The 15,464-nt window shown below is 40.0% G+C and overlaps 1 protein-coding gene across 1 annotated transcript in view; it reads right to left on the bottom strand.

Annotated features, from left to right (window-relative positions):
• The window catches only part of RYR2 (ryanodine receptor 2), a 595,071-nt gene that overhangs the window by 246,926 nt on the left and 332,681 nt on the right, over positions 1-15,464 (bottom strand). Inside the window, exons 37-40 of the mRNA XM_043477303.1 lie at positions 13,521-14,325; positions 8,742-8,942; positions 3,092-3,197; positions 1,532-1,675 (exon numbers count right to left, since the gene is read on the bottom strand). Coding sequence (XP_043333238.1) covers positions 1,532-1,675; positions 3,092-3,197; positions 8,742-8,942; positions 13,521-14,325 — 1,256 coding nt within the window. The remainder of the gene's footprint in view (positions 1-1,531; positions 1,676-3,091; positions 3,198-8,741; positions 8,943-13,520; positions 14,326-15,464) is intronic.

Genomic DNA, 15,464 nt, shown 5'->3' on the forward strand with positions numbered 1-15,464 from the left:
TAAAAAACAAACAAACAAACAAAAAAAAACACAGCTCAGATTACCATCTGAGAACCTGCCTGCAATGCAGGAGACCGGGGTTTGATCCCTGGGTTGGGAAGATCCTCTGGAGAAGGAAATGGCTACCTGCTCTAATATTCTTGCCTGGAGAATTCCATGAACAGAGAAGCCTGGCAGGCTACAGTCCAAACAGGGTTGCAAGAGTCAGACACACTTTACTTTTCACCAATTTTAACCAAATATAAAATTTAGATAAAATGCCAATATACTTCTACGTATCTCAAAACCATGTAGTCATTGTCAATAGGTCAAAATCATAAGCTTGATAATAACAAAAAATGCTTCAGAAGAAACTCTGAACTCTGATTTTGAAGACCTGACTCAAATGTGGTTGTGATACTGAAAAATAAATTTAGCAGTAATTATATGGATAAAAGATTTCCATTGTAAGTTAGGGGGAAAAAACACAAAAATTGCATGAGTTTGTTTTTTTCTTTCTTTCCATAAGCGCTGTTAATAAACTGACACTGCCTCTTAAATAAAAGGAGTCTCAGAAGTGAGACAGTGAATCAGCTTATCTCACAGACCTACTTCATGAACACTTTCTGGATGAGTGTGCAGGTCTGAAAAACCCGTTGCTTCAGTGTGCTTTATTTGGTTTCAAAGAGTATCAGCTATGACTTATCAGTTAAATAGGATATGGATGAATCAGAAATGCATAAGGCTCTAGAAAATATTTCCAAACCAAAATATAGTTACAGACAGTATCTATTTAAACTTTAAGAAAAGGTTTATTTAACTCAATGCAAGAATATTTGAGGGTCAACAGCAATTATTTAGATATGAAGTCTAAATTACTCATTTTATACTTTCTCTTGATAGCTGCTGCTGCTAAGGCGCTTCAGTCGTGCCCGACTCTGTGCGACCCCATAGATGGCAGCCCACCAGGCTCCCCCATCCCTGGGATTCTCCAGGCAAGAACACTGGAGTGGGTTGCCATTTCCTTCTCCAGTGCATGAAAGTGAAAAGTGAAAGTGAAGTCGCTCAGTTGAGTCGGACTCTCCGAGACCCCACAGACGGCAGCCCACCAGGCTCCTCCGTCCGTGGGATTTTCCAGGCAACCCACTGGAGTGGGTTGCCATTGCCTTCTCCTTCTCTTGATAGACTCTGATCCAATTCTTTTGTTTTTTTAATTTATTTATTTTAATTGGAGGCTAATTACTTTACAATATTGTAGTGGTTTTTGCCATACACTGACATGAGTCAGCCATGGGTGTCCGTCTGTTCCCCTAAATCTTTAGTTCTCTAGGGACAGCCCATCCATCCTTACAAAACTGCCATCTCTCAGCCTGTTCCTGCAAATATAGTCTGATGCTGCTATCTACTTCTGGTGGCTATGGGGATCTACTTAACAACCTGATTCTTGCAAGCTGTAAATTCAACTTTCTCACTGGTTCATCTAGTATAATATTTGTTCAGATGATGAATAAATGTGGTGGAGTCATTTTGGCAGTGCCATTTCATAGCTTACATGACTTCTTGGAGTCACTCTCAACTGGCTTTTCAGCTTGCTTCTTCTTTAGGTACGTCACCTTTTCTACCAAGGACAGCAGGCGTCCTCTAATAGTTAAATCATTGTTTCCATCCAGAGACCTATCTTCATCCAACTCAATTCCTAGTAGGAAGAAGACAAAGAGAAATAAGAAAAGAACAAATAATGTTTAAAAAATACATTGAGGGGAAACAATTCTCAGGTTTTGCAATTTTTTCCACTCATAGCTTAAAGCAATGCTACCATGCCTGAAACATCTGAGGAAACCAAGTGATCTTTTCCACTAGCATTCACAGGTAAGATTCATTCATTGCTCTCTTTTTCTGCTTTCTCTTTTTCCCCTGTTTTTGTGAGACTGGAGCTATCAGCAGCTAGCACAAAATATAAAGCCAAGCAGAGAGCAAAAAGACTCTTTTAGGAGTTAAAATCCATTCTACTACTTAAGCTAACCTTAGGCATTTCTTGACCTTGGGCACTGTCTAGACCTATAGTTCTGCCCTCCCTAAACACCCTGCTGGCTTTTTATCCTCCTTACTTGCCTCCAAAAATATCAATGATATTTTAATAATTTGAGACACAGAGAGTGCATATATAGTTAGATATACAAAACAAATGAATATTTTATGTCTGAAGCAATAAATCTACCATTTTAGAGTATCCCTTTATTTATAGCATATGTGTGTGTGTGTAGTTATTTATAGCATAACCTTCTGGCAGTCATTTAGTGGTTCCTCATTCATAAGCTGAATTAATATACTTTTACTGTCTTCATTAAAATAAAATACCACTTAAGATATAGCTAATTTGTTTTCTTTCATCAAGACACAGACTTTTTCACATCACCGCATAAAGAGAGGAAAAAACCAATTGACTGGATTCAGAACATTCAGTCAATTCCATTTTTAAAGTTCTTAGAATAAAAAGAGGGGCATGTGTGCTCAGTTGGATCCAACTCTTTGCAACCCCATGAACTGTATAGCCTGCCAGGCTCCTCTGTCCATGAGACTATCCTGCCAAGAACACTGGAGAGGGTTGCCATTTCCTCCTCTAGGGGATCTTCCTGACCCAGGGACTAAATCTGTGTCTCTCGCTTTGCAGGCAGATTCTTTACCACTGAGTCATCTGAGAAGCCCCCAGAAGAGGGAAGAATTGCCTTAATAGATTTGGGCTACTGACCTGCAACTTATCAAAGGAGTTCTTTAGGCATTAATAAATTTCAAACATGCCAGATTTCCTAGGTCAATCCTTAAAAGGGGCCCCTCAACCAGTTGAAATATAACAGCCTATGAACAAATTTCTTTAGACTAAATCAACTTAAAACTTCCTTCTTTGACAAAAGTTCCCGGTTACCTGTCCCCATTCCCCAGGCCACTGAAGGAAGAAAAGGGAAAGGGAAAAGAATGTTGGTCATGTTCTGCTTGGTCTTAATGCCCTTCTCATCTCTATACCCCTCAAGGCTTTCCACATGAGAACTTCTGTACCCATATATGTGCACTAAGATATATATTCAGTAAGAGTTCTAGGTCAAGAAGACCCTACCACAATGTGTCATCAAATCTTCGTGAAAATCCAAGAGTTGGTCTCGGATTTCTTCAGGACATGGACATTCACTTTTGTCATCCTTAAAATTGAGAAGCATATTGATCTGAAAGTTTAGAAAAAACAAGAGGAAGAACTAAAGTAAAAGAAAAGTGAATCTAGGAACAGTATAATAAAGAAAATTATAAAAATCAAAAATGTTCAAATTCTGCTTTTAAGTATTCATGGACTTGTGCCCAACAGATGAAAAATCATTATCTATTACTCAATCCAACAAATAACACAATCAAATAATTCAAAGCTTAGCATGCTAAAATAGTCATATTATTTGAGTCTCCTTTCTCAATTTCACAAAATGTCAGACCTGTGTATACTTAGTGTTTTTAAACTAATTAAGACCTAAATTTACTTACTAAATTTTTATTATCCTTCTAGATATTTTTCTAGCTAATTTCCATGCATTATTGACTATTTTTAAGAACTATTTGTTAAAAGTATACAGCAAAGAAGGAAAACCAAACATAACTGAAGAGCAATATAATGGATCACTATGCCTTTTCTAATATTAATGGTTCAATTGAACAAACTGCAAGAAACTTTCTTCCATTTATTTTAAGTTTTGGATACAATAGTATTAAATTCATGAATGAAGAAAAGTATGTTCCATAATTTTCCTTTATGATAAACAACTGTAAGTTGTCCTTTTAGAGTTTTACGTACGTAAATTTTTTGTTAAACTATTATTTGAGAAAATTATAGATCCATATGCTATTATAAGAAATAATACAAAGATATCCTGTGTATTCTTTATTCTGTTACCCCACTATAGTGACATCTTGCAAAACAGTAGTACAGAATCACAACCAGGATACTGACTTTGATACAGTCAAAAGAACAAGTCCATCACTTCAGGATCCCTCCTGTTAATCCTTTTATCACCACACCCTCTTCACTTTTGCTTGCTCTTCATCCCCAATTCCTATCAACCACTAACCTGTTCTCCATTTCTATATTATTGGCAATTCAAGAACATTATACAAACAGAATCATAGAATCATACAGCATGAATACATGTATTCCCATATTATCTATCCTTTTGCAATCAATAGTCTGTAGTGATATCTCATTTCATTTCTGATTTGGTAATTTGTGCTTGCTTTCTTTCTTTGCTAATTCCTTTAGAATTTTATTGATTTCTTTAATTTTTAAAAATAACTAGCTTTTGGATTCATTGATTTTTTTCATTGTCCTGTTTGCAGTTTCATTCATTTCTCCTCTGTTCTATATTACTGCCTTTTTTTTTTTTTTGCTTGTTTTGGGCTTATGTTGTTATTTTTCTAAATTCTTGTGATGGCAGTTTAGATTATTACTTTGAGACTTTTGCTCTTTTATATATAAGTATTTAATGCAATAAACTTCCCTCTCACACAGTTTCAGCTGTTTCCACAAAGTTTGATATGTCATATTTTCACTTTCTTTCAGTTCAATGTATTTTTTATTTTTTTCTTGAGACTTGTTCCTTGAACTAAGTGCATTGTTTAGTTTCCAAGTGTTCAGAGATTTGCCTGCTATATTTCTGTTATTAATTTCTAATTTGACTCATGGTGAAAAACCATCCTGTATGAAAAAAAAAACCAATTCTTCTACATTTGTTGAGGTTGTTTCATGGCTCAGGCTATAATCTATCTTTGCAAATGTTTCATAGACACTTGAAAATAAACCTGTATTCTATTATTGGGCAGAGTGTCCCATAAATATACAAAGATCCTGCTAGTGATAAGACTGGTGTATTCTCCTCCATTCTTGCTGATTTTTTGTCTATCTTGTCCTTCAAATATTTAGAGAGGGGTGTTAAAGTCTCCAACTACAACCCTGTATTCGTCTATTTCTCCTTTCAATTCTATGTTGATTTCACATATTTTGCAGCTCTGTTGTCTAGTGCATACACATTTGTCTTCCTGGTGGACTGATCTCTTATTCTTATATAATGTTCCTATCTATGACAAATGTCTTTGCTCTGATACAGTCATTTTCTTTTAATTAATTTTTCATAACATACCTTTTTCATCCTTTTTATTTTCAACATATCATTACATTTTAAGTGAACTTCTCAACGACAGCATATAGTTAAGCCAAGCTTTTAAAATTCACTGTCAATCTCTCTTACTTTATTTAAATTATTTATACTCATGAATTTATTGATATGCCTGTCATTTTACTTGTTTTCTGTTTGTTTTTTCACATTTATTTTTCCCAAAGTGCTGTGGGTTCCCTGAACTATTTCTAGGATCCTATTTTGAACTATCCATGGTATTTTTTAGTGTATCTCTTTGCTTAGCTATTTTAGTGGTAACACAGGATATTATATTAATATATACATAATTTATCTCAGTCTACTGGTATTAACACTCTATCAGTTTAAATGAAATACAGAAATTTTATCTTCCTTTATGTCCCTTATTCTCCACCACTGAAAATACAATTGCCTTAAATATTTAGTAAGCATACATTTAGAACATATCAGAGTTACCATTTTTGCTTTGCACATCAAACATAATTTAGAAGGCTCAAGAGAAAAAAAATTGTATTTACCCTTATTTTAACACTTTCTGTAGGGTAAGGGAGTTAGAGAAGGCAAGGTGCAGAAAAAGAAAAAGACTGGCACTTTACAGGAACAGATCACCTTCAATGAGGTGAGAAGGGGCAGTAGTCAGATTAAGTGAGTTCTGCACTAACCCAAGAAAAGAGGAAGCATATAGAGGCATGTATGTGGAAATCTACTGTCTTAAGGGGGCTTGTTCTTCTCCAAGGTTGTTCAGGGTAGTTATCTCTTAAATGGCTAGGGCAAGAATTCTGGAGATCTGCCAGAAGCTGAGACCAGCAGGAAGCGGGGCATAATCAACCCTAATGTCCATTTTTTCCTTCTGGTGAGAGGGTTCTTTGTTTTGCATAGAATGGTGGGGAGGACCCGGAGGGGAGTTTTAACTCCAAGCTATTTTGAGCCTTGTAACTTTCCTTCACTTTCTGTTGTTCTTCTTTCCTGATTTTTCAAATTTTCTTCTTTTATCATTTCCTTTATGTTTAAAGAACTTCCTTTAGGCACTCTTTCAGGATAATCCAATTCTGGTAGTTTTCCTTCATTTGAGAAAATTTTGATTTCCCCTCAATTCTGAAGGATATTTTCACTGCACATAGAATTATGGTTGACAGGTCTTTTCTTTCAGCACACGAAAAATGCCGTGCCACTTCCTTCTGTCCTCTGTATTTTCTGATGAGAAATTTGTTGTCACTTGACTTGTCTTTCCAAGTGTCATTTGTTTCTTGGTCCTATCAAGATTTTTCTCTTTCATGTTCAGAAGTTTGACTACAATATGTTTTGGCTTACATTTGGGGTTTATTCCATTTGGAGTTTACTCAGTTTCTTGAATCTCTATAACTTTTGCCAAATTTGAAAAGTTTTCAACCATTACTTTTTCAAGAATGTTTTCAGTTCACTCTCTTTCTCCTATCTCTCTGGAAACCTAATGCCATTAATGTTAGATCTTTTGCTATATTCGCATTGGTGCTATTTTTTTCACTGTTATTTTCTATTATGGGGGCTAAATAATGTCTATTCTCTCTTCAATAATAGTTTTTTTTCTTTTCCCCTCCATTGTGCCATTAAATCCACCTACTGATGATTTTTAATTCAGACATTGTATTTTTCAGTTGTAGAATTTCCATTTGGATCTTCTTTGTAGCTCCTATTGTTTTTGCTGCAACTTTTTTATTTTTGTCATCACAGAGTTGGTATCTATTGATTGCCAATTTTCATTCAAGTTTTTGCTGGATCTTGGTGTGATGAGTGATTTTTAACTGAAATCTGGACATTTTTGGTAGTACACTATGAGACCCTGGAGAGGGAAATGACAACCCACTCCAGTATTCTTGCCTGGAAAATCCCATGGACAGAGGAGCCTAGCAGGTTACAGTCCATGGGGTCACAAGAGTTGGACACGACTTAGCAACTAAACCAGGAGACTTTGTTTCTTATTTAAACTTCTGACTTCTGATACCATTACTGCTAGGTGGCGTACACGTCCATTTCTCCACTTGACCTCCATGAAGGAGACAGGAGACCTCATTTCTGCTGGGTGAGGCTGGGAACAGTGGACCTGAACTCACACAACCCTGGCCTGGAAAGGGTAAGAGCGCCTTGATACACCTCCCTCTGTGACCTTATTGACCCTTTGGAAGGGATAGGCCTCATTACCACTCAACCAGGATAAAGTCTCAGCTTCTCAGGGCCCCAGTTGGAGCACCCGTGTACAACCTGATCCGAGCAGACATCTAAGCTCTCCACTCGGTGTCTGCTGGTTTGGTGTGGGGTGTGGCATCAGGTTTACTGTGGTGTTCGGCTGGAGGAGCATGGTCATTACCTAAAAGTTTTCTCTCTTGCCAGAAAAACAGTTTTTCTGGTTCTCTGGCTAGACAGAGAAGGTACTTGTTGAGGCTTTTCTTGGTGTTTCTGAGTTGTTGGCTTCTTTAGCTCCAAGTTTGTGATAGATGAGAAAAAAACAAAAACCCAGGGAACTCGCCACCATGTCATTCCTCAGCTCCCAAGTTCCATTGCCAGTCTTTCTGCTGTCTTGTCTTTCGTGTAATATCCAGGGTTATAGTTGTACTTAGAAGGAAGAATAGGCAGAGGTATTCCATCTTTTCAGAAGCAGAAGTTTCCCAAGTATTTTAACAAATGGAGTTATTCTGGGAGAAGCTGGATTTGTTCTCCGCTCAATAAATGTTCTTTACAGCAATAAACAAAATTCCATGTCCCTTCCCTCAAAGACTTTACATTCTGGTGAGAAAAAGATAAATTCTACAATTACTCCCTAAGTACCTCCATTCACGGCTATCTTGGATATAGAGGGAAAGAGCAAGGTAAGATATTGAAGATGAGATCTGTATAAGTTATACCTTTTAACCATCAACAGCTATTGGCTGGGCCAAAAAGCTCATTTGGGTTTTTCTGTATCATCCTATGGAAAAACCCAAATGAACATTTTGACCAACTCAATACATTTTGGTAATTTGTCACAGTAAGAGACCCATCCTGAGGCAGATACCAGAAAGTTCATGGCCCTAGAATAGCTCATTCTTGGGTTTAGGCATAGGCTTCTGACTTGGTTGCACCCTAGGGAGACCTGGGTTTGGAGGTGAGCAACCAGAGGAAGACCCACAAAGAGGTGATCTGCAAGACTGGTGGCAGTGACATGGGGTTCTCTTCTAGGAGACACAAAATGAAGAGCATTAAGTCTTAGAAGTCAAGGGTTCCTATTAGCTGGGGTGGTGCTGTGCCAGCCAATGAAGACCCCCTTGTGACCTGGATACTTTTCCTACTTGAAGAACTTCAGAATCTGGCACACTGGCTTCCTCCAAGGGTCCATCATATGCTCGATACCTTTTAATAAGTCTCTTATTTAATTTGTTTAAACTAACCAAGTAGATTCTTTTGGTGAGACCTATGATTACTGACAAAATGAACTTAGCCAGTGTAAAGAAAACAGGAAAAAAAAAATACACTTGCAACTACTGGTAAAATTCTGCAATGTGTCAAATATGAATGAATAAAACCCAAAGTAAGGAAGGAAGACTTCTCTGTTCATTCTTATACCTGTTCTTGAGGCGGGGATCTGAATTCCTTTGTTTTCCTGGCTGTGAGTGCAGCCGACATGTTTAAGGCTTGCATAACTTCGTTATATCGGAATCGTTGATTGTCTTGGAGCTTGGCTACAAAGTCATCTGAAAAGGCCACAATGGCTTCTATTCGGTGCCGGACCTGGCAGTCACAGAGGTATTGAAGTAGCAGGCACATCTAAAGAGATGATTAAAAAGACACCAAGTTTAATTTCTGAATTTTTCAATAGTTAATGTATATCAAAGCATAATTTGTGACAGACACACTTAGTTGTCAACTCTTCTCCTTTATTAATAGAATCCTGATTTTATGTAGACAGCAATGTGCCCAGTCCAGGGGATGAAATACAATTTGTCTAAGCTCAAATGGCAAATACCCTTTGATGTCCCTTTGATGAACGTTTACTGGCCAGCGTCCTCTGTGGCTAGAAGGGCTATAGCAAATGAGGTAGGTAAGGAAAAGTTTGCAAGGGGTCTTCTGGGAAAGCGTTTTCACCATTAACAAAAGACTAGAATATCCTGTTTTCAAAAACTGGCTAATGGCACGATCACTGATGGAAGGAGGAGGTAACACACTTTAGGATAAAAACCATAAACTGAGGATCACAGCAAGATATTATGGTCTGGGTTCCTGATGACACCATTAAACTACTACATTCATTCTAGAACTGTCTACCTCCAGACTCTGCATGTAAGTTAACTAAGTGGTTCACTGCTTATTCACTAAACAGTCAGCTGGGTATTTTCTTACCAGAAGCCAAAAGGATGTTTAACTGATACAGTGCACCATAGAAACATGCCTTCCAGAGAATGTTCGGCCCAAGATTTGGGAAATATTTAAATGTACTTTATACCAACTGTGATATAAATGCACAGCAGTGTTACAGGACTTTAAATCCTCGTATTCCACCATCTTAAGTACAGCCATTTCTGTCGATGCTGCCTCTAAGCTAGCCCTAGCGTCCATGCCCCTCTCCCCACCTGCTTTGCCCCACTCCAGTGGAAACACAGTCTCCTCAGCCTTGACCCTGCATGTCAGCCTCCCGACTAGGTCGGCTCTGGACCACCCTCTCATACTCCCCTTATCTATCTTCCTCACAGCAGCTATGTTGAGATTTTTTAGAATAGACTTATCCTGCTAAAATTCTTCAATGGTTTTTTTTTTTTCCATTTATTTTTATTAGTTGGAGGCTAACTAATTACTTTACAATATTGTAATGGTTTTTGTCATACATTGACATGAATCAGCCATGGATTTACATGTGTTCCCCATCCCAGTCCCCCCTCCCGCCTCCCTCTTCATCCCATCCCTCTGGGTCTTCCCAGTGCACCAGCCCTGAGCACTTGTCTCATGCATCCAACCTGGGCTGGTGATCTGTTTCACCCTTGATAGTATACTTGTTTCAATGCTGTTCTCTCTGAACATCCCATCCTCGCCTTCTCCCATAGAGTCTAAAAGTCTGTTTTGTACATCTGTGTCTCTTTTTCTGCTTTGCATATAGGGTTATCATTACCATCTTTTTAAATTCCATATATATGCGTTAGTATACTGTATTGGCTTTCTGGCTTACTTCACTCTGTATAATGGGCTCCAGTTTCATCCATCTCATTAGAACTGAATTCCAAATGAATGTCTGTTTAGATTTTGGCCAATCAAAAAATGGGCCAAAGATCTAAACAGACATTTCTCCAAAGAAGACATACAGATGGCTAACAAACACATGAAAAGATGCTCAACATCACTCATTATCAGAGAAATGCAAATCAAAACCACAATGAGGTACCATTACACACCAGTCAGGATGGCTGCTATCCAAAAGTCTACAAGCAATAAATGCTGGAGAGGGTGTGGAGAAAAGGGAACCCTCTTACACTGTTGGTGGGAATGCAAATTAGTACAGCCACTATGGAGAACAGTGTGGAGATTCCTTAAAAAACTGGAAATAGAACTGCCATATGACCCAGCAATCCCACTCCTGGGCATACACACTGAGGAAACCAGATCTGAAAAAGACACGTGCACCCCAATGTTCATCGCAGCACTGTTTATAATAGCCAGGACATGGAAGCAACCTAGATGCCCATCAGCAGACAAATGGATAAGGAAGCTGTGGTACATATACACCATGGAATATTACTCAGCCATTAAAAAAAGAGAAGAATTCATTTGAATCAGCTCTTCAATGGTTTTAATTGAACTTATAATAAAATTCAAAATCCACCATATGGCTGGCCTTAGCAAAGAGGTAGACTCTGTATTTACTGCCTTCTGCCTATCTCACCCTCCCTCCTCAGCTCATAAAGTTGTAGCCACACTGGTCTCTTCTCACCTCAGAGCTTGTATGACAAGCTTCTAAAGCACTCTTCCCCTCCTTCTTCACAAGTGTTGAACCTTTGCTCATCAACCTGACCTCAGGTTAAAAGGCCTCAGAAAGGTCTCCTCTCACTTTTCTCAAAGTATTCCAGCTGAAATTTTTCTTCTAGAAATCCATTTTTTTCCTTCCAAGCATTTAATGTGATTAATTATAAGATATTCTAACAGAAATACATAAGTATGCATTTCCCCCAAGGACAGTGATCTTCCTTGACCCAGTGCCTGGATCAGAGAAAGATGTCAATCAATGCTGACTGAAGAAGGAAGAGCAGAAAAGGGAGTCAAGGATGTAAGCATCAAACCGATATTAATGGAAGCATCTGAACTGAACCAAAGTAGCATTAGGAACAAGTCTTTCGGACACCTGGGTGAGCACAAAGGCAGGCAAGGTCTCTGTTTCCTTAGAAACATAGATAGGAAGTAAAATCTTGCCATTTGAGAATAGACACACCTACTGGTGAACAAATATCCTAAGGTTGGAAGGGTGGAAGTGGGGTAGAAAGTGGTATGAAAAGCTTTGTGTTTCAGGCATTCCAACAGAATGTCAGTGAAACACTGACACAGAATGTCAGTGAATCTGCAGAAACAAGGAGAAACACAAGGAAATTGCTAATGAACAAGGAGGAGAAGTGTAATAGGGAAAAACAAATCTGACTCCATATTGGATTCGTTTCTTTAACCTTTACACTCTATTGTTTTCACAAGTTAATTGCAAAAGGGATGTTGCTTACAGCAGCAGTCCCCAACCATTTTGGCATCAGGGACCAGTTTTGTGGAAGACAATTTTTCCATGGATAGGGTAGGGGTGGTGGTTTCAGGATGATTCAAGTGCTCATATGAGAACCTAATACTGCCACCGATCTGGCAAGAGGCAAAGCTCAGGCAGTAACGTGAGTAAGTGATTCAGAGCGGCTGTAAATACAGATGAAGCTATGCTTGCTTGCTGGCCTCTCACCTCCGGCTGTGTGACCCAGTTTCTCACAGGGGGTTAGGGATACCAGGCTTACAGTGTCTATAACAGCCCATCTCCAGGGGCCCTGCCTCCCATGCCTGAACATTAAGCTAAAATATCTTTGTTTATGCTCACAGGAAACATCCCGACCAGGCCCATCTGTGAACAGCTGCAGCAAAGAAGAGATTAATATATCCCCTGCCAAATACGGGGCTTCCCTGGTGGCTCAGATGGTAAAGAGTCTGTCTGCAGTGCAGGAGATACAGGTTCTATCCCCGGGTCAGGAAGATCCCCTGGAGAAGCGAAAGGCAACCCACTCCAGTTTTCTTGTCTGGAAAATCCCATGGACAGAGGAGCTTGTTGGGCTACAGTCCATGGGGTCGCAAAGAGTCGGACATGACTGAGCAACTAACACACCCACATGTCTCCCAAATGTGGTCAGGAAATACTTGCTATAACTTAACACCTTTTTTACTTAACCTCCACATCTCTCCCTATTCGTTTTAAAAAAGAAACTAGCATCCCAACCTGGGCAAGATGGTTCTTTGGGACACAAGAGCACCATCTTCTCAGCCTGCAAGATGTCTGAATACAGTCACTATTCCTCATTCCAACACTTCAACTCCAAATTTACTGGAGTGTCATATAGGGAGAAGATGAGCTGGGGCTCTGTAACACTGGCAGGACAAAAACCTGTGCTCCTTTCAGACACACACGTGCACACACACACACAAATATGCATACACACATTCAGAGAAATAGTGACATGCCACATCACATATGTGTATGACAGGCAGACCTGTTCTTGACCAAGAAAATTTTGCCCTGATAAAAATTTAAAATGTATCTTTTACTAACCATGGTTAATTAACCTGATTAGAAAATTAATGGATTTCATTTGGAGAAGACTCTTGAGAGTCCCTTGGACTGCAAGGAGATCCAACCAGTCCGTCCTAAAGGAGATCAGTCCTGGGTGTACACTGGAAGGACTGATGTTGAAGCTGAAACTCCAATACTTTGGCCACCTGATGCAAAGAGCTGACTCATTTGAAAAGACCCTGATGCTGGGAAAGATTGAGGGCAGGAGGAGAAGGGGACGACAGAAGATGAGATGGTTGGATGGCATCACCAACTCGATGGACATGGGTTTGGGTAAACTCCAGGAGTTGGTGATGGACAGGGAGGCCTGGCGTGCTGCAGTTCATGGGATGGCAAAGAGTCAGACACGACTGAGCGACTGAACTGCAGTGAACTGATTGCAAATGCCAGAAAATTAGATGGGCATGTTCCCAAGTACAACAAGAAGCTGGTTAAGTTTATGAAGAACTATAAAATTACCCAGGAACACAAATATACACACACACACAGAAAGAGACCAAGGTCAATGTTAATAGGTTGTGAATTCACTGCCATCGTTTTTCTCTGTTTACCTGTAATTTTACTGGCTCTGGCAGTTTCATTTGGAGCAGGCCCTCCTTGGGCCTCTTACCGCCTTTGCTTTCTTCCTCTGCGGCTCCTTCCAGCTTGGAGTCTTCCATGCAGGGCTCCTTCTCCACCACCTCGCTTTCCTCCTCGGGGCTGGCGGCCTCCTTGAACACACTAGGCTCAATCAACTGCAAGACGTGTTTCAAGTCCTCGTTGTGGAAGACACCCATGATGAGCAGGGTATAGAACAGCTTGATGAGAGGGACAAAGAGGAACTCGGTGGTGCCCCCAACGGGGTCTCGCGCATGAAGGCTGCCCTCTTTCACGGCTTCTGTCAGCATCTGGATGGTCTTGGCCTTCAGGATGTCCAGCGGGAACTCCGGGCTATACTGGTAACCCTCCGTATTAATGCTGACAAAGCTCGGGGAGGAAAACTGCATCCGCGGCCGGAGGGAGGTGCTGAGGCCGATGCCCGGCAGCCCGTGTTTTTTGTTCTCATCCGGGAAGAGGGTGATGCTCTTCGTCTCCTCGGTCATGGGGACGATGAACTCGTTGTTCATCATGAGCCTGGCGGTGGCGTAGGAACTGAGGTGGATGTCAATGAGCAGGTCGTAGTAGCCGGCGCGCAGCAAGCCGGGCATGTACTTGTTCTCGATGGCGTACAGCAGCTGCGGCTCGTCCACGTGGCTGCACAGGGCGTGGGCCACGCGGTGGTTCCCGAGCGCGCAGACAGCCGAGTAGAGCCGGAGAGTGTGGTAGTGGAACTTGAGCAGCTCCTCCTGCTCTGTCAGTTCCAGAATGTCCACAGACCTGGAGACGGGAGAAGGTAAGCATGGACACTGAAAGCGGTTCTCCACCAGAGGAGAAGCCTGCCTCTCTCCTAGGTCTCACAAGTTATAGAAACAGACACTTAAATGAGCATGTATAAGTGTCTATTTAAACATCTACTTGTATTTTCTGCATCCCCTCCCTTTGTATGACTTTTTTTTTTTTTTTTGGTGGTTGTTGTTTTATTTTTGTTTATTTATTTTTAGGCTGCATCATCTGGGATGCAGGATCTTGGCTCCCCCACCAGGGATGAAACTTGTGGCCCCTTCACTGGCCCCCCAATGAAGTGGCCCCTTCACGTCACTGGACCACCAAAGAAGTCCCTACAGTAATTTTTTTAAATTAGTCTTTTATGACATGTTTGATGACAGCACAGTTTTCTTTTTTTAATCAATTCTAGATATTTAAAAAATTTTCTTCCAGATAGAATTTTATGTTGAAAATAGTGCTTGGAGCTTTCTTCATGCCCCGTCACCCCAAGATTCTGGGCATCACTTTTATTAATAGATAATCTGGGTCTCAAGTTGAGCCTGGGGACTCCCCTCCTCTCAGAATTTAAGCACTGTTTGGAAAATCTGTAATCTCCTTTTCCAATTTGGCTAACCAGCTTCAAGAAGACAGAAAACTAACTCTGCCTTAGGCTGACTTGTCTCTGACTTTAGGATCAGCTATTACCCTAATAATAGTCACCAGTCAATTTCACCAGTCAGTAGGTGAAACGGAGGGATAATTCTTTTGACATAACTACCTACTTATGTGTCCCTCAAAGACCCAAAGATATGCCAATGCCACCCAATTTCTACCAGGTATGTGCTGCTCATGAAACAAACAGTATTAGAGACGTTTTCACTTAGGAAAGGTTCTATTGGGAATCTTGAGTTTACATCAGATCATTTTGCTCCTGCCATATACATCATCACCTTTCAGCACAATTAAACTTTTAACATATGGCCAGAATAAGCCTAAAGTCAAGTCATTCCTTTTAGAAGAGAGTCTATTTTAAAAGCACATAATTTCTTTAGAGGGACTAAGTTTTCAAAACTGTTTAAATTACATAGATTGTTCATGGACAACACTATAGCATTAAAGGCAGAAATTTGATACATTCATAATCAAGGAAC

Source organism: Cervus canadensis, chromosome 8, assembly GCF_019320065.1.
Source record: "Cervus canadensis isolate Bull #8, Minnesota chromosome 8, ASM1932006v1, whole genome shotgun sequence".
NCBI lineage: Eukaryota > Metazoa > Chordata > Mammalia > Artiodactyla > Cervidae > Cervus > Cervus canadensis.